The sequence below is a fragment of the Odocoileus virginianus genome, chromosome 3 (genome assembly GCF_023699985.2).
Source record: "Odocoileus virginianus isolate 20LAN1187 ecotype Illinois chromosome 3, Ovbor_1.2, whole genome shotgun sequence".
NCBI classification, from domain to species: domain Eukaryota; kingdom Metazoa; phylum Chordata; class Mammalia; order Artiodactyla; family Cervidae; genus Odocoileus; species Odocoileus virginianus.
Window position 1 is genome coordinate 20,137,800 of NC_069676.1, and position 18,828 is coordinate 20,156,627.

Below are 18,828 nucleotides of genomic sequence, written 5' to 3' on the forward strand. Positions count from 1 at the left end.
GTGAGGATTGAAGCTGTGTCTCCCTAAAATCAAATTTTCTTACCGAGTTTATGATTAATCTCTCTATCCAAAACTTTGTCTCCTTTCTTGTCCCCTCTGACACCAATGCCGTGCTAACTAAACAGTAATCAACCAGAGTCAGATGACTAAAATTGCTGTTGTTGATATCATTAATATACTAAAAGCTATTAGAGAGATCATCATTAATATACAAACTCAGTGCTCACTTCGGCAGCACATATACTAAAATTGGAATGATACAGAGAAGATTAGCATGGCCCCTGCGCAAGGATGACATGCAAATTTGTGAAGCGTTCCATATTTTTCTGTAAAAAAAAAAAAAGAAAAAACAAAAAACTCAGGTTGTTTCTCCTGAGCAAGATGAGCTAACAGACTGCAAGCCATGGACCACCTGGCCAGAGTATCATAAACCAGGGACATCCTAACTCTTGAAACTGAATCACACACCTGGTTTCAGGACTTAATGAAGCTCAAGTTCTTGATATCTCATCACATAAAGAATTCAGTGAGTCACAAAAGTGATAGGTAAGAAATGGATTTATTTAGAGAGAAGAACACGCCACAGAAAGAAGGTGGGCCATTTCAGGCAGGAAGGCCTTGAAATATGGCCTGGTTAGTTTTTATGGGCTGGGTAATTTAATAGGCAGGATTATTCCAGTTATTTGGGGGAAGGGGTGGAGGTTTCCAGGAATTGGGCCACCGGCTTCTTTTGGGTCTTTGATGGTGAGTCTTGGAACTGTCCTGGCACCTATGGGTGTGTCACTTAGCTGCTGATTTGTTACGACCAGTGTATACTGAGGATTAAGGTCTGGTGGAAATTGACTGGTCTACCATCTTGGACCCATTTGGTTCTAATAGTTTATGTTATCCTCCTGCATGCGTGCTAATTCGCTTCAGTCATGTCTGACTCTTTGAGACCCTATGGATGGTAGTCCACCAGGCCCCTCTGTCCATGGGATTCTTCAGGCAAGAATACTGGAGTGGGTTGCCATGCCCTTCTCAGGGGATCTTCCCAACCCCAGGATTGAACCCATGTCTCTTAGTCTCCTGCATTGACAGGTGGGTTCTTTACCACTAGCACCACCTGGGAAGCCCCATGTTGTCCTCAGGAAATGCCATTCTTTCAAAGGCTGTGCCCTGGCCCCTTCTCTTCTGTTTCCAAACTGCGATGAAGAAATGTCACAGAAATGTCACAAGAAGATCAATTTCAGCCTGTTTGTTCATATCCCTTAAGAAAAAAACCCTAACTCAGAGACGAACTTGAAGTAGATCTGGGGCTTATCTTCCATTCCCTTGCTTGGAACACTGTGATAAACACTGTATTTTCCCTCACCAAAACCTGGTGTCAGTAGATTAGGTTTGTGGTGCCTCAGGCTGGGTGAGTTCGGATTGGTAACACAACTGATCAGCTAGCAGTGGAGCCATCCCCGTCTTTGGGTGCCTGTGTGGCCATTCTTTGTAGCTGTGAAGGGCCTCTTGAGAGGCCTCATGTGCCACATATGATTGTGTGTGAAGACCAGGATTACCCGTGTTTTGGTGAAACACCTGTGATTCCATGTGGCTTTCTGTGACCTCATGTGACCCCGTGTGGCAGCCTGTGACCACATGGAGCCTCCTGTGACCTTGGGTGGCCTCAGATTCAATCTTCCCAGAAGGAGAGATGTGCGATCTGGGGCTCTCAGCGAATATGGGTACTATCCCTCCTTACAGCCACTTTTCCAGATCCTACTTAGACCCTCATCGCGTTTCTCTTCTTTCCTTAAGAGGGCTTGACACCCAGAGGCTCCCAGTGTCTGCAAACTGAGGTCCCAGGGGGCGTTAGCGTCAGCGGGAATCGGCGCAGCAGCACGTGCCCCTACCAGGACAGGCGACCACAACCTCTCTGCCACCCAGAGTCTGCCCTGCCTTAAAAGCCAGGATCGCGCGGGTAGGGGTAAGAGTCGCGCATTGGCGAGGTGCGTGGCGTCACCACCCCGCGCGCGTCGCCAGCGCGCCCCTCTCCTGCCCGTTTCCCCAGAACGCCGAGTCCTGACGTTGGGCTGGGGTGGGGAGGGCCGGTCGGCTCTGCAGCCTGGCCCCTCCCGCGCCCGGGGCCTCGGAGGTTCCGACGCGGGGGCGAGCGCGCGGGGAGCCCGGACCCGGCCCGCGGCGGACCTGGCTGCGAGCGCCAGTGCAGAGCGCGCTCCCGGCCCTCCCCCTCCCGCCCAGACGCCGCAGCCGCACGGGAAGGCGGGGCGCTGCGGAGCCGAGGGGCGGGGGCTGAAAATACCCGGCGGCGGCGGCGGCGGCGCGGCTACTGCTGGGGCTGCGGGGCTGCGGGCCGGGGAGGCCGTGCGGGGCCAGGCTGGGTCCCGCTGACCGACATGCTGACCTTCTTCCTCGTGTCGGGGGGCTCCCTCTGGCTGTTCTCGGGTGAGTCCCCCTATCCCCGTCCTCGTCCGTAACCCCCATCCCCAGCACACTGTGGGATCTTGGTCCTGGGTTGGCTGAGCCCCCAGTCCCGGCTTCTGAGCCATCCTTTCAGGACCCCGCTGGATCGCCCAGGTTTCCCCCTTCCAAATTCTGGCGGGCTCCTGGCCGCGTTTGGGAAGCTGCTGTGTCAATAAAAATGAGGGACCTTGCTCACTGCGACCCCACAACCACCTCGTTTTTGCGACCCCACAACTTCCCTCCAGTTCTCGTGGCCTCCCCCCACCCCCACCCCCAATATGGCGAGGACCATCCGCTGAGCAGACTAGGCCTGAGCCCAGTCGTCCCCCAAGACCAAGTCCAGGGACAGACAGTTTATCCTTGTTCATCTCCTGGGTCCAGAAATAGAGGGTGTTGGGCCCTGAGGTCCCACAGCAGGTCAAGGACATGACCCAGAATGACCTGGGGCATCCCAATCCTGGTTGAGAGGGTCTCCTCACGACCCCTCCCTGCCCACCTTTGACCCTCTATAAAGCAGGGTTCACCTGGCTCCTCAGCTATGCCCAGGGCTTGTGTCCCCACTGTGCCAGCCCCCAGCCACTCCCCCTCACAGGAGTCAGCTTCTTAGCTCTGCATCCTCTCAAGAAACTTTGAGGACCCCCTAAGTCCCTGCCCAACACCCTTCCTCCCCCACACAGAACCTGGGCTCTCACCCAGGATCCATTCATCCACCAGTTTTCCTGCCTGCATCAGTCAATGCCCTCTGAGCTTTGATTTCCTCTAGGTTATGATACCACTAACGGGTCTCCACCTACCCCCTTGTACAAATTCAGCCTGATGATGTATGTGCAGTGCTTGAACCTTAAACTGTCTTTAAACTGACCCAGCCCAGAGCAAATGCTTTATGAAATGTTAGTTTTATTGTTATTTCACATTCAAACAGCAGTATCAGAGGAAGTAGTAAGGTTCTTTCTGAGCAGAAGGGGAGGAAGTCGACCCTTTTGAAATTTTTAACTGAAACTTTGCCTGTTATTTAATATTCACGGCAAATCCTAGGAGGTCAGTGGTGCTGGTTTTTTTGTTTTTTTTTTTTTAACTGAGGTTCAGAATTGAGGTTAATTGACTTGCCAATGTCACACGGATAATATCTGAAAGATTAGGGTTTGATCTGAAGTTTTAATTGATCCATCATTGCTAAGTGCTTTGTGGCATCAGGCCTGAACTCGAGGGTTGGTGGGCGTCCCCTTCCATCATTGCCCTGTGTCAGGCCACAGGGGCAGCTCCCCTGAGCTGGGGAGAGAGTGAGGCCTCCCTAATCCCCTCAGCTCCCTAAGCTCCTTCTGTCTGCCGGGTCTGAGGACAAGCTGGACAGGGCCCTCTGGGTCTGATGTATGCATCCAGCAGACAGGGTTGGAGCTAGAGCTAGGGTTAGGAACAGAGGGCCAGAGGTATCAAAATAACGATGATGATAGTAACAGCCCCTACTTACTGCACGGATGATGCTCTCAGAGCCCTTTCCCTATGCGAGGACCCCGTCGCCCTACCCTTAGGGGACCCCATCACCACCACCACCACCAACAACAACCACCCCCTGGCCATAGGTCCAAGGGTAGCTCTTTGGAGCCTTGGTCTTCTGTGGCTACAGGGAGGTGCCTGAGAACTGCAGGAGTCATCAGCAGCCTCAGAAAAAAAATCCTTTCGGTGCAAGATGCTCATCTGAAAGTGGGATTCAGCCAACCCTAACTCAGACTGGCCTTCAGTCCTGCTTTGGTGCAGAATGTTTCGCAAAGCGATCAGGTGCCGCCTAGAGTGGGGAAACGGCCTCACTGAAGGGCTTTTGAGGGGCCTTGGAATGGTCAAGTAGGGAGGCTCTTGGTACAGGGGAGCAGCTGCTTCCCTAGAGGCCAGATTTCTCAATGCATACAGGAAATTTCTCAAAAGATGCCGCAGTTGGTGTAAGGGTGAAACACTGAGGCTGCTGTGTGGTGCCTACTCCAGCCACATGTCATGGCATTCCCAGATCATGTCTACCTTCCTTGGGACTCTGCCTGGACCCAGCCTTTCTTTGAGGGCAGGGAGGACACCTGGGCTAACACTGACAACACGTTCTGATCCCATGACAGCTGCCAGAATCCTCTGGCTCAGCTGGGGCTAGGAGAGGGCCCCCTGAAGTGATAGTACTCTTTGTAGAGTTATGTGCCATTTACCACCTAGTCTGGCCCTACAGAGACACGGGAGAGCCACCTGGAGGAGATACTGCCTGTCTGGGGGAAGCAACCATGTGCTCTGAGCCTTGGGAGAGCAACGGCTATACTGAGGCCAACCCAGATCCCACCTGTGTGTTGAGTAATAAACAAGGAAACAAAATAGGACCCGGTGTGGTGAGTCAGATGCCCTGGCCTAGGAAAACATGGTCTCAGCGCTGTGAGCACTCAGAGGACTTTGAGAACAATGGATTGGCACTTCTGCCTGCCAAATGGCACCCTTGTACACAATAGAAAGAGGCTCCCCTCTTGGTGGATGAACTTCTAGGCTGACGCAACCCTGTGTCCTTCTACAGGATCCAGTCTGCACAACCATATACCCGATCATCGGTGACGTCTGAGTGGGCTTCTGCAGCATACAGGGGTGTTTGTCAGAGGCAGGTAGGCCAAACCCCAGGTAGAGAAAGTCAGGTCAGCAAAGATGTGCAGGAAGAACTGTGGTGGGAGATGGGTCTTTTAGGGTCTTTTGCCTGAGTATTGTGGGTTGTCAGTGGGGATGGAGTCTGGATGGGAGGGGATTCTAGAGAAGACGGTTTTATTTCTGGGGCAGAGAAGCCCTTGATTTACCTGCAGTGGCCAGGCTGAGCCAGCAGGAGGAGAGTGGAGGCTGGGAGAGCAGTGGGAGGCTGTTGAGATATTATGGATGAGAATAAGTCTGGCCAAAGATGGTCCAGTTGAGGCTAGGTTCCAGGAAGAGGAATGGTGGCAGAGACTGGTGTGGCAGCAATCTGGCAGTAGGTGTCCAGGGCAGGTGCAGATTTGCACAGCCTAGCTCAGTTCAGCCCAATCAGATTCTTCCTCCATCTCTGCTCCCATTAGGGTAGAGGACTGGTGTGAGGTCTGGGGCCATCCCAGGGGGCCCAGGAAGGCAGCCAGGAATTGGACAGACAGTGGACTCCGGGCAGGACATCTGAGGGCACACCTCACAAAAGAAGGCCTGGATTTGCATATGGCACACCTCTGTGTGGGAGAATTCTGACCTTACTGCCCTCTCTCGCTCCCCAGCCCATGGTGGGGCAAGGGGGTACTCCCCATGAGCGCACGCTAGCACCAGGGGGCAGTAGAACCCTGCCGCTCTGCTCCCTGGCTGGTTTTCTGTCCCTTGAGATTATAAGGGCTCTTGGGTTAACCTTCAGAAGGTCGAACCTGGCTCAGCTACAGCCCCAGATGGGATCCAGGGCTGTCCCCTACACACAGCATTCAGGATAAGTGAGCATGAGGCTCTGACTTTTTACAAAAAGAGGCTGAAGTTGCAGGCATTTGTATAACAGAGGCTGCAGTGTGTAATTAGCCAGTGCCTGGCACGTAGTAGGCACTCAAAACATTCATTGAATGAAGTACTGTTGGGGAGGAGTGGTGTTTTCATCGCAGAAGTGTTGCAAACGTGCTGACTTGACTGCTGTTTTCTTGAGCGTATGTCGTGTGTCCAGCACCATATTCTACAGTCTGCAAGCTATCATTTAATTTCACCCATGACACTGTGGTGCTGTTAGCCCCTTTAACAGATGCAGCATCAAGACACAAGGAGGTTCAGTGGTGAAGCCACCCCTGAGAGCTGTGAGTCAGACCACATTCTCAGACTCCAGGCCACAGAAGGACCTGGAGGATTGGAAAGAACACAAGCCCTTCCAGCAGGCTGGTCGGTGATGGGGAGTGTTTAAGAAGACAGGTGTAAAGAGCAAAGAGCAGGGGCTGGCACATAGGAAAGGGCTAACTAAATGTTAGCTATAGTTATAACACCTTGAGCTAAGCCTTCCTCAAAGGAGATGCAGGACTCTGACATGCCAAAAGGGAGTAGGGAAAGAACAGACATTCCAGGCAGAAGGACCCATGAGAGAAAAGACTGAGAAGACAGTTGAATGAAAGCTTGGCACAATCTCTGCTCAGCCAATGAGGTCTCCGGGGCTGGGCTCTGCAGGCCTGGGAGGCCAGGCCAAAGAGTCTTTATTCTGTGTGGTAACCGTATCAAGGGCATATGGCCAAAAGTGAGCATGTAATGGCCAAGGTGAATGGTCCCTGCACTCTTCAAGCCACAGGCATCTCCCGGGGGCACAGGTTCCACTAAACTGTAGTCTTTGGCCTCTTCTACTGTGATCTCCTGAAGGCAGAGCCAGGGTGTCTCCTGCCTGTGCCCCAAGCCAGGGCCAGTACACAGTGTGTGTGTCAGTGTTGATTGCATAAGTGAATGATGAGAAAAATTCCCCGAGAATAATTTATCTTAATAATGATGTGCTTTATAATCTTTTGTCTCACCACAAGTCCACTGACTTACCGCAGACCTTGAATGTGCTCCTATTGGGTGCCAGGCTCTCTGCCTAGCTGGGGGATGTCGTCAACACGGGGAAAGTCCTAGGGGGAAGCAGGTATGAACCCCTTGCAGCCAGAGCCATAGCAGCCTTCATTGGAGAGCTCAGAACAGAAGGAGGTGCTCCAGAAGTGCGTTCACGAATGAGTGAATAACCCCTTGTACCTGCAGGGTGACGGGCTTTGTGGAAGGTAGTCTTCTCTGAGGACGAGATTTCATCATTTCCTTAGAGCTCCATGTTTCCGGTCTCCCAGTAGGCTGGGAACTCACTCTGGCCAAGCAGAGCCGGAAGGAGGCCCCAGCCCTGCTCCTCAGCTCACTGGAGGATCTCGTCTGATGGCCCCATGCCCTGTGTTGGCCTGGTCAGAGCCCCCACCAACCACTCATTGAGCCTTAGGAGGGCAGCACTGTGACTGAGGTACTGTTTTGGGCCTTTGGGGTTGCCCTTCAGGTTAGGCCCAGAGGTGGTTCCACATAATTACTCAGTTGCTCTGGGATCCTGTGGTTGGTGTGGCCATTGTCTGACCTAGCTACTTGGTGTGGTTTCCTGATTCATGTGAGGCTTGGGGTCTGTGACGAGCAGAAGTAGGAAGATGGGAGACGGACTGGGACAGATGTGAGCCAAGCCAAGCTGTCTATTCAGAAGTTCAATCTGTAATCTAAGAGCCTGAAAGATTTTAGATCCCAAGAAGTCCCGTCTGTGCCTGTTCACCAGCTCTTCCTGGAGATACTGTCCTCTCCTGACAGCTACTCCAGGGAGTAGGGGTGCTTGGGGGTGGCCATGGAGAGTTGGGGGTGGCTGGCTTCTGATTTGTCATCTGCTCATTCAGGCCTGCATTCCAAGGTAACTGCCACCTGGGGCTTTAGAGCAAGAAGCCAGGCCAGGATGGTGCCAATGAGGTAACAGTTGGCATCTGTTACCAGATCCTGGGGTAAGCAAACCTGGGCTGGTATCTCTCAGGGCTGGGAATAGCTCTAGTGACTATAGCTGTTGGAGGAATGGAGAGAGAGGACAGGCTGGCCCGGGCTGAATGGGCAGCTCTGGGATAGTGCCCACCAATCAACACCAGGAACCCTGACCCACTCTCTGTGTACCACCACAGTCCGGCCCACCAGCACAGAAGGTGGCTACCGGATTAGCCCTTGGTAGCCCTGTTTTTCCCACTAGTGTGTTTTCATTGTTTGAGTTGATTTTTGTTTTCTCTAGATTGTTATCGTGGCCAAGAGTCCCCAGAGGGGTTCCTCCTGACCACTAACCCTCCCCCCAGCCTTGGCTACAAACCATTCTGGGGACTGACTGCGGGGTCCTGCCACATAGACAGGAGGGCTGTGGGGCAGGGGGAGGGGGCAGTAAGGTCAGCCAGAGGTTGGACAGCATGGCCTGCTGGAGCCACACAGCAGGGACAGTCAGAGATGGAGATAGAACGGTAGTCAGAGCTGGGGCAGAGAACGCAGCAAGATGGAATGTGGGCCAGCCAGTGAGACTGGAGAGTAAGGTTGGCCTGAGGGTAGATGGTGAGGTCCTAGAGGTCAGTAAGAGGAAAGCAGGTGTCCATGTGGAGAAGGGGGCCTCCGGGAGAACCTATCCAGGCCTGCCATGACCCCTTGACTGTGGAAGGGGTGGTGCTTCTGGCCATTCTTCTGCATGAAGCCACCTTTACCCCAGGATGCTGGAGAACGTACCTTCCAGCAGGTGTGTTGGGTGTGCTCCTCTGGGGGACACCACCGACTCACCTGTACTCAGCCCCCACTCAGCCTGCAGGCTGCCTCCTCCTCAGCCTGGCTCTGCCTGGAGTGGTGCGGAGAAAGGGAAGGCGGCTTTCCCTTGGCCCAGTGGGCTGTTGGGAGGTTTGGGGATGTGTGTCCCTGATCCCCTTGCCACAGGTCAGACGGCAGGGAAGGCTGTGACCTGCGAAGCCCCCTTTTCCATCTTGATTGAAGTTTCGTTTCTCTTCCTCCCCTACTTCCTGCTTCTCCCCGGTGGTGCAGCCCCATGAACTCTCTCAGGGTTTCTTGGGCATGCTGTGTGATCCCAGCACAGCATGGATGGTCATCAGAGATGGGCGTTTTCTCTGGGCTAAGAGGCAGACAAGGCCTGTTTCCCTTGGGTTGCAGGATACCTGTGGAACATCCACAAACCCTCCTCTTGGTTCAGAATCAGCTCCGAGGTAGTTTTGTCCTAGATTTTCTCTCAGGCTAAATGATCATATGTGTGTTTGAGATCTTGCTGTGTCATTGTCACCTGTTGATGGGAGTCTGTGTAGCATCCATGCTGCATAACCTGTCCACACAGGTTAGCCTCTCCTGTGGGTCCCGTCTCTAGGTGGATGCCTAGGGTGTGCACTGTTTGGTACCTGGTTTCTTCACTCAGTGTCATCCACTGCAGAGGAAATCTGCAACCACACATTGCAAACAATGTGGAAGCTGAAGGCAGTACTGTGAGTTTTTCAAGTTAAATGACTATCCTTTATTCTGAGATGATGTTCTTCCATCTGTCTTGTAATAAAATATGTTGGGAATCTGGTTGGGGTTTTGTTATTGATACATTCCTTTAAAAATATGTAGATAGATACAGATATTTGTGCCATGGTTAATGGACAGCTCCTGGTGACCCTAGGGTGTCAAACAAGCAGCTCTGAAAGTCTGAACGAGGCTGAAGTCTGACCTTGTTGTGGAGCTCTGTGGGAGATGGAGTGCCAGCTCTGGAGTGTGATTGTCATGTTGGGCTCTGGGTTACGACCCCACCCACAGCCCACGGTGCTTGTGGCAGCAGGCAGGGGTACCCGAGACCCCCGTTCCTAAATGTCTTCTCTGTGCACTGCAAGAGCTCTTGTTTACTGTCACATATTTCTTTCCATTTCTTTCTCCACATTTCGCATCAACTCCAAATACCAAAAAGTTGCTTCCTGAGGCCCAGTCATGACTATTTCTGAGAAGGATGTAACAGCCAGAGCCTCAGAATGGGCCGATCCTGTTTCTTGGCCCCACCTTCCCCGACCTGACGCAGTGATTTTCTAAGCAGCCACAGGGGCCTTCAGCTGCCTCTGGAGAGCTGGGGGATTCAGTGAGAATCCAGGTGATGACTCCTCAGTGGGTCAGTGTGAACAACGTCTGTCAGCCTCCCTGGGCCAGCCGGGACCTGGTTTAGCTTTGGTCTGAAAGAGATTTTTGTTTTCTGGTGAGAACAGCCCCAGTCTGGCCAAGTGCCGGGGCAGCGGTAGGAATACAAACCCTTTCATGTGACAGACCCGAGTATAGAGGTGCAGGCCTGCCAGCAGCAGGCCCTCCCCTGCCGCGGCTCCTCCGGAGGCAGTGATTTGCATAGTCCCCCATTCATCCTGGCCTTGAAAAGGAGGCCTGAGTTCTCAGTCCTCCCTGACTAGCTGTGGGCTGGGCTGCCTTAACTCTGTGGACGCCACCAGCTCTCCCCAGCCAACAACAGGTTTTGGTGACTAGAGGGCAGTGGAAGGCAGAAGCCTCTGCATGGCCCTGAGTCACTCTGGAGGGGACGATTCAGGAGGTGGCAGGGTCCCACTGACCAGCACAGACTTTCTGCTGAACTGAGCGAGATTCAGATTTGTTTGCCCTTGTGCCGTTCTCAAGAGGAACTTGGTCAAAGAATGAGGAAGCCAGAAGATTAAGCTGTTTATCAGAGTCCCAGAAAACTTTAACCAAAAGCAGAACTCCCTTTTCTCTGCTCGTTGTCATTCCTGTGAAATAAACCGTGACCCCGGAAAGGGTGGGTATAGGCGCCTTGTTGGCTCCTGGCCGCGGTGGTGGTCCCTCTGGCTAGGATCTGGAGGCATGGCTTGCCTGGGACACTCTGGCATCCTCAAACCCCGCGGTGCCAGGTCAGGCGAGCTGGTGGGCGCCATCAGCCTGTGGCCGATGTACAAAGCACGGGGTGATGTTTAGTGCAGATCATAGTCTTTTTCTCTCAGTAGCCACGTGCCGTCTTCTCAGCCTCAATGCCTCCTTCCCAGGAGTCCCCGCACATTACAGGCCTCTTTCTGGGACTCTGTTGCCTTCTCAGAACTCTCCTTCCCACCTTGCTCCTGATCTCTTGTTCCCTGTCCCTGACTGAGGATGTGTTTTAGGTTCTGTCTTGCGACTCTCACCCCAAGCAGGATGTCTCCAAGCTGCTCCTGCGTAAGAAGTAGGCAAGCGAGTCCATTGCTCTTTTGCTCGCCTCACTTCAGTGACCCCAACCACCTCTTAACAGGACCCTCAACCCACCTACGAGGAACTTCCCCATAGCTGGAGGGAGTCACATCCTGTCCCACCTGTAACCCTGGCCACCGGCGGTTGAGCTCTGAGAGCAGGACAGCATGGCCCTGCCAGGAGCAGCCCACGTTCTCTTTCTGAGCTTGAACTGGTAGGGTTTGCCGTGTGTCCTCTCTTGGGGCCAGTGAGGAAATGGATCACTGCTCCCAAGGCCAGGGCTCTGGTAGCCCTAACCTGGACGGGCGGGGCAGGGCGGGGAAAGGATCATGTTGCAGCCACAGAACTTGGCTCCCTGCATGGTGGGGCCTGGCCAGGGTGTATCCTCTGCCTGTGTAGCGCTCATGTCCCTTGCCACTTGCCCTGTCTGCCGCCCCCGGAACTGGTGTGGAAGGAAGGACAGTGAGGCCCAAGGCTCACGCACCCTGTCAGTCCTAGTCATCGTCCCCTGGAAATACTGCTAAAGGGAACATTGCCATTGTCTTAACTTCTGCTGCTCCTTCTCATTCTGAGAATTTTTGTCCAGTCTGATTCCTGGTAAGGACAACTTTTATCTCAGAGCTCGTAAAAGACACTGTGTTTCTCTTTGCTCCTCTGCGCTCAAGGCTATTTGTATTTTTAAGTGTCTGATTAAGTATTGTTTGAGCCTGGCTTCCCGGTGTGGCTGTCAGGAATGCGGGCCCATGTTCCCTGACCAGGGCTTAGGGTGAGTGAGATTCCTGAGAGGTACTGGGCTGAGGATGGAGAGCAGAAAGTGACACGGGCCACCTCCGAGTGAACTGCTGAAGGGAAGCCTGTCCAAGGCGGGTTCAGGCTATTGAGACAGGGGCCTTGCGCAGCGGTCGGGCACAGCCAGCCTTTAATTAGGCCTTTCTACGTCAGGAGTCTGAGTTAAACCTTCAGAACTACACTCAGCCTCCTCAGGGAGGTGAGGCAGGTGAGCTACTCTGTAACCCAGCAACCCTGAACCCTGGGCATGTCTCTCGTGGGGGAACGTGCAGTGGGCCTCACCTAGCAATTCCCAGCTCGGGGAGGCCCTCTGCCCTGCGTCTGCCCCAATCCTCTGTGGTCCTGTCAGTCTAATTAAAACCCAGGAGGAAGGCGGCCCCTCTCTCAGCACAGAGCTCGAATGCCTGTGTGGACGGGGAGGGTGCTGGGCTGAGGGAGAGTTGTGTCTTCCTCTCAACAGACCAGGCCACGCAGGTGGGATGGTGAGGTTTGTGCTTCTCTTGACCTGGTGCCTGGGCCACATGCTTTCTGGGGCAACATTGCTGGGCTGGGACTCCCCGCCCCTGGCACCCTGTGTGGTTTTCTGTTAGCCAGGACCTGGGTTACATCCACTGAATTTTCTACCCCAGAAGCTACCCTGAGAAGCATTGAAGGAGGCTTTCACCTTAAAGATATCTCTGAAAATGTGCCTAGATAAGTAAGAGTCCCGCCTGGAAAGAAGAGAAAAGGGCTTTGGGCTGCTGAGGGTGGGTCCTCAGGCATTTGTGCATTTTCGAGCTCCCTCCAGGTGGGGTTGCCAGAGGCTGGGGCCTGGGAGCCCAAACAGTCTTGTGCCAGGTTCCAGGTAAGGGCTGCTGAGGCCGGAAGCTCTCCACACAGCCCGCCCCCAACGGTGGGGCTAGCAGGGGAAGCCGAATCAGCTCCAGGGAAGGTGTTGCAAGGCCCGCAGGCTCTAGAGTTTCCAGGCAGGCTGAGCGCGGAGCTCTCAAGAGGGAGTTCAGAGTGCTGTGCTGCGACCTGAGGAGGTGGACGGTCCTGGGAAGGCCCTGTTCTGGAAGATTCGGAAGAGTGTGAGTGGGGCTTGAGGGTGGTGCGGTGGGTCCTCTGGGCCAGACCTGCCTTTTACTCTCCGGCAGTGGCCCCTGTGTGCCTGCTCTGTGCCCTGTCACATCCTGTCTTGGGAAGGAAGAGTGAAAAAAGGCTGTAGCTGATCCCTACCCCCACTCCTTCCCCAGTGAAGAAAACTTGCAGGATTGAGGCCCTGCACATCCTGGGACCTCACTGTCCCAGGCTGCCTGCCAGAGGTGTTGAGGGAGTTTCGGGGCTCAGCTTTCGTTTCAGCGGGCCAAGGTGTGGATTTTGGCTCCAGGGTGGCCACCCCCCCCACTCCTCCGCCCCACCTCCCCCACCAGCAAAGTGGGAAAGCATCTCAGGGCAGGCCTTGAGAAGGGGCTGGTGTGCTGTTGTGCTGGGGGAAGCTCAACCATTATCTTTTACCTGCCAGTACTGGTATTTGGTCTGGAGTGTCCCCACTGCCCAGAACGTCTCTAAGCAAACGTTTTTTTGGGACTGTGCCTAATCTCTTTCCTCTCCCCGAAGTAGACTGGGTGTGACCTGGTGGGGGTAGAGGCAGCCCCTGGAAGGAGCTGGAGGAGATTCCTGGGCGATGGTGCAGGCTTCCCTCTGCAAGCGTCCCCTCCCACACTTCCACTGTTTCCCACCACCCCCGCCACTCATGCTTCCTGCAGGTCCCCAGCCCACGGCTGAGGGCCTGGCCACAGATAGATGTGTAAGACTTTGCCCTTAAGCAACCCTTCTGACAAACCACTCTCTAGAACTGAAGACAGGGTGGAGGTGGGGAGAAGCAGAGGGGTATAATCTGAGGCTCTTTGCAACCTGGCAGAGTAGGGGTTAAGGCTGGGTTGCTCGCCTCTGAGCTGATCTGAGCCAGTGCAGATTGGAGGTGGGGAGCAGCGGGGGCCTTGAGGGGCCATCAGCTCCCCATAGCACTGTTCTGCGCCCCGTCCCCTAGCAGACCCACTGCCACAGCTGCCGGGGAGCCTCTGCCACCACTCCTAGAGCTCCCACCATCAGCTGGCTTCTCAGAGCAGGCATTGTTGCCATCAGCTGTCCCCAGGAGGACAGACTTGGGGCAGGGCCTTCACCACTTTTGGGTTTTGATCAAGATGTGGTAAGTGCTCCCCAAGCCCCACATACCCTTTGTAAAGGGAGACTGGTACTGGTGGGACCAGCTCACTGCCTCCCCAGTGCCAGGAGCCTGCTGGAAAGGTAGGGTGTGAAGGCATGTCATTCTGCAGGTTGTCTTCGAGCCCTTTTAGCTGGCAGAGACAGAGTAATTGCTTGAGCTAACTTCTGTCTATTGAATATTTTCCTTTCAGTGCACCTGGTGCTATATTCTCTGTCCACAAGATTTTTTGAGATGAGGCACAGGGGCTAAGTGACTTGTCTGAGGTCATACAGCTATCAGTATGAGTCAGGACTTGGACCCAGTCAGTCCAGCACCAGAAGTCTCCTATGGGCCTTTTCGCTGGCTTGTTTGCAGGAGCTCTGGACTCTGGGAGTTTAATTCTATTTAAGAGCCCTTCACTGGGAGTTAAGGAGGTGCTTTAATGATCTGCTGGCTTGCCTTGTGCACCCCCATTTCTGAAGCCCTCAGAGGTTTACACAAACCCATTGCATGGACCCCCTCCCCCCACCTGCCTCCAGGCAGATACAGAGGGAAGCCAATGTGTTTCTAAGGGGAAGGAAGAATCTGAGGATCATGGAGGGTCTCAGTACCAGGGTGCTGACTTCGAAGTTTTGTCCTCAGGTAGGAGCCAGGTAAAGTTTTTGAGCAGTGGTCACTATTTGGTCATGGTTGTGTATCAGGAACATAACTCTGGTGTCAGTGTAAACACTGCACAGAGTAGGGTGGCCTGTGGGGAGACTGGTGTGGGAGTCTGTACTGCACTTGGTGATGGCTGGACCAGACCAGGCCAGGGGAGGGGAGGGGGGGGTAGCAGGGTGGAAAGGAGTGGTCAGATTTGGGAGATGTTTAGGAAGTAGTCTGGACAGAGCCATCTTGCCAGATCATGGAAGTCTAGAGTGCTGGGGTGGGGTTAGGAAGCTGGACCAGCAGAGGGCTCTTGGAGTGGAGCCACGGGTATTAGGGCCATCTGCACTGGAAATGGGCCCCGGGGCTCTGCCTCTACCATCTTGAAGTCAGAGTGCTTCCGACCAGGGTCCCCTTCCTCCTGCTCTTTCTCTTTCCTGGGTTTTAACAGCTGTGTCTGTCACTCCGCACCAGCCATGGGGGTGAGGAGGGGCCTGGTGCCACCACTTGGTATTCTGACCTGGAGAAGGAGGCATAGGATATGCTGAAGGAGAGGAGGCTCGCTGATGCTGAGGGCTGGGAACCCTTGCCAGGTGAATATTTACAAACACAGCTGCTCTCTTGGCAACACCAACACCACGGCTGATTCCCTGTGCTGCTGTCCCCCTCCCCCACGCCCCCTACCCACGCCCAATGCTGCTGCAACCACGGGAGCCTCCAGGGGGCAGGGAATGAGGCACCAACGGCTCAGACCCCAGGGACCACCAAGCCCTACACCAGCTTGACAGAGAAGGAGCAGAAGTCAGAAGAGGCCAAGGCCATGTTAAGTAATGAGATGAGACCAGACTCCCAGGCCCCGCCTCAAGCCAAAAGCCGGGTGACACAGGCTGGCTCTGAGGCCCGTGTCCTTAGAGGACCTGAATTTGCAGCTCTCCCCTCCTGTGGGTCCCCATCTGAAGCATTCTCAGGGCATGTGAAAGCACCCCCGACTGTCTGAGGTCGGTGAGCCTGCAGGAATGACACCCTCTGGTCGCTGCCCAGCCAGGAAGGGCACAGGCCCAGCCTTAGCACTGTAGGACCTGCAGTCACTTGAGTTGCCTCCTTAGGGTGGGCCCCTGAGTAGGAGCTTGGGGAGAAGTGGGTGGCCAAGCCCTTTTCCCACCACCCTCCAATGTCCCAGGCAAGTGGGCCTCCTCGAAGGGAACCCAGCCGTGGGAAAATGGCAAGTTCATAATGTGAGGCCAAGAGGGAGCCCACCTGTAGTGTGTGCGTGGTGCAGTGCAAGTGACTGGTCTGCTTGGCTTGTCCCCTGCTTACAGGCTCTGGTAGTCATGTGCTGCCCCCTACTGACCCTCCGACCTGGGCTTGGACTCTGCTGACCAGGCCTGAAGCTGGTTTTCTGTGGGCTTGCATGCTGAGTCACTTCAGTTGTGTCCGACTGTTTGTGACTCTATGGACTTCAACCTATCAGGCTCCTCTGTCCATGGGATTCTCCAGGCAAGAATACTGGAGTGGGTTGCCATGCCCTCCTCCAGGGGATCTTCCCAACCCAGGGATTGAAGCCACATCTCTTACATCTGCCTGCATTGGCAGGGGGGTTCTTTACTGCCAGTGCCTCCTGGGAAGTCCTTTCTGTGGGTTTAGCACTGTCACAAAGGAGAGCGTGAGTTGTGGATGTGGATGGTACAGTGTAGGCAAGAGTTGGGCTGGCAGTGCAACACAAGGCAGTGGTTGGAGAGGCTGGAGTCATCTGGGGCTCAGGTCCTGGCTCCCCTGCTCACTTACTGCGCCTGTGAACGGCAGGTAACTTCTTCGGTGGAGTCTCTGTCTCCACCTCATAAAGAGTCGAGGACCGAGCGGTACGGTGTGGAGGCATGGATTCCTGGGTGTACCAACATTTCAGGGAGTTTACACAGGTTCTATTCTTCCCTCTCCTGGGGTCTGTGGTGCTTTGGTGATGACTGAAAGCTCCCCACATCCGGGAAACCAGCCTCAGACTTGTGGCCCTGAACCTAGTACAAGAGTTCATGGGCTCCAGACTTCATTTCCTGGGTATAATATTTAGTTTGCTAAGTGCTCCATGGTCTCCCTCAGCTCCAGCCTTTGCATATTTGCTTTCCTTTGCTTGGGACACCTTTCCTCTTTATCCTTCAGTCTCGGCATCAGTGCTACTTCCTGTAGGAAGTCTGCTCTTACTCTCTGGACCTGAGTTGGGCATCTTTTCTGGTGCCCTATGTCTGATCACAGCCCAAACTGCCCTCACAGCACTGCCCATTACTTTTTGGATCTCCCTGATGAGACTGTGGGCAGGCCCACATCTGGCTTGGCCCTGTGCCCAGCACTGAACTAGATCAGAGTGGGGCCATATGAGGGTCTGCTAGATGAGTGAGTGGTGGGTAGATGGGTAAGTGGATGGATGGCTTAGTCATTCTTTTCTGTGCTCTGTGACAGCCCCAGCATTACAACCAGTGCCCACATTTGGCTGCAGCCTGGGGCCTGCAAGGAACTGCCAAGGGCCAGGGACTGGTGGTGGTAAGGCATGTGTGTGTATGTTAGTTGCTTAGTCATGTCTGACTCTCTGCAACCCCATAGACCGTAGCCCACCAGGCCCCTCCGTCCATGGTATTCTCCAGGCAAGAACACTGGAGGTAGTAAGGCATACTTCCAGGGTTTTCTCTGAAACTTTTGGGACTGCATAGTTGAACCTCAGGGCTGGGCAGGACTTCTTGAGCGTTGGCTTCCCAGCCTATGGAGTCAGTTGAGTCTGCTGTAGGAAACATCATTCAGCTCTCAGAACTCACCCAAGGAGCTAGTGGACATATCTAGATTTTCCACTATGTAGTGAGTCATTTTTTATCTGACAGGCCTGGTTGTAACTTAGTCTCTTATTTGCAGCTTAAGGAAGTAAATCTCCCAAGAAAAACAACTGGCCTCCTGCCCAGGGTCCTCCCCAGAGCAATTTTCCTTAGTGGATTTACCTTGTTCCATAGCCTGTCCTCTGGTTTGCTGATGCAGAACCTTAATTTCACCAGTTTGCCAGCAGTCATTTGTTCCTGTGGAGTGGCCCCCAAAACTGATCCAACTCAAGCAGGCTGCTGGTAAAACTGGATTTCTGGCTCAGGGACTCAGTGAGGATGCTATGGCTAGGTGGAGGATCGCTTCTCTCACCCAGACCCTGTGGGTGGTTGATGAGTGTAACCTGGGCTCACATAGCCTGCCATGCTGTCCGTAGAGCATAAACCCCTGTGGGCCCGCGTACCTGGTTTTGGACACCTGAGTCCAGTGTATGTCGGCCTGGGCTAAACAGCCTCCTTGTTCTGACAAGCATACTGCTAGCCATCTCTTTAGTCCCATCATGCCTCTAGCTACACCACACCCAGGATGAGGAGCTTTACATGCCTCAGTGATACTGTCCCCATTTTAAAGATGGGGAAGGAGAGATCCAGAGAAGTGAGGTGTGCTCAACCTAGCATAGCTCACAAGCGAAGGAGAAGGGACTTGAACTCTGGAGCTTTGCCCACTTCCTCTGCAGTGACTTTGCACAGCATTGACCTCATCTTTGGTATGGTGATGTTACAGTTCAGCACAGATGCCATTTATTGGAGTTTCAGCAGCTCTCTCCTCTCCTCAGGGTCAAGCATTTGCTATTTGGCTCATATCCTGTGGCTGCAGAGTAGCTGTTGCTGGCCTTTCTCACTCTTTCCCAAGAAGGGAAACAACAGTCATGCACCCCAGAGACGGGGGTGAAGGGCCAGTGCATGGCAGCCCGGAGCCCATGCAGCCCTCACTGGGCCAGCAGACCCTTAGGTGACACACAGCACTCCTAGCTTTGGGCCCTCTAGGTGGGCAGTGACACCAGGAAGGCCCCTGTGGGGGTAGAGCGTCCAGCACCTGGCCCACCCTCGCTGCCTTCCTCAGGCCTGGGCGGAGTGCAGACCCCTGAGCCCAGCTAGCCGTGTGCGTGTCTTGCCAGCACTACTTCACTTAGCAGCTAACAGGAGGACCTGGTAGCACTTGGGGGCTTCCCTTTTTGAGCCAAATTAAGC

The 18,828-nt window shown here is 54.2% G+C and overlaps 1 protein-coding gene and 1 non-coding gene across 7 annotated transcripts in view; both read left to right on the plus strand.

Annotated features, from left to right (window-relative positions):
• Nucleotides 1-219: 219 nt before the first annotated feature.
• On the plus strand, nucleotides 220-326 carry LOC139034599 (U6 spliceosomal RNA). Its single transcript, XR_011487122.1, has one exon. It is a non-coding gene; the product is annotated as a U6 spliceosomal RNA (small nuclear RNA).
• Nucleotides 327-2,043: 1,717 nt separating this feature from the next.
• Nucleotides 2,044-18,828, plus strand: part of ACSL6 (acyl-CoA synthetase long chain family member 6) — a 64,268-nt gene continuing 47,483 nt past the window's right edge. For 2 of the 6 annotated variants that reach the window (XM_020906946.2, XM_020906944.2), the window contains exon 1: nucleotides 2,044-2,433. In XM_020906946.2, coding sequence (XP_020762605.1) covers nucleotides 2,385-2,433 — 49 coding nt within the window. In that variant the 5' untranslated portion in view covers nucleotides 2,044-2,384. Of the gene's footprint in view, nucleotides 2,434-4,990; nucleotides 5,076-18,828 lie in introns of all 6 variants that reach the window. The other 4 variants (XM_020906943.2, XM_070465059.1, XM_020906947.2 and 1 more) reach the window with 3 other exon arrangements.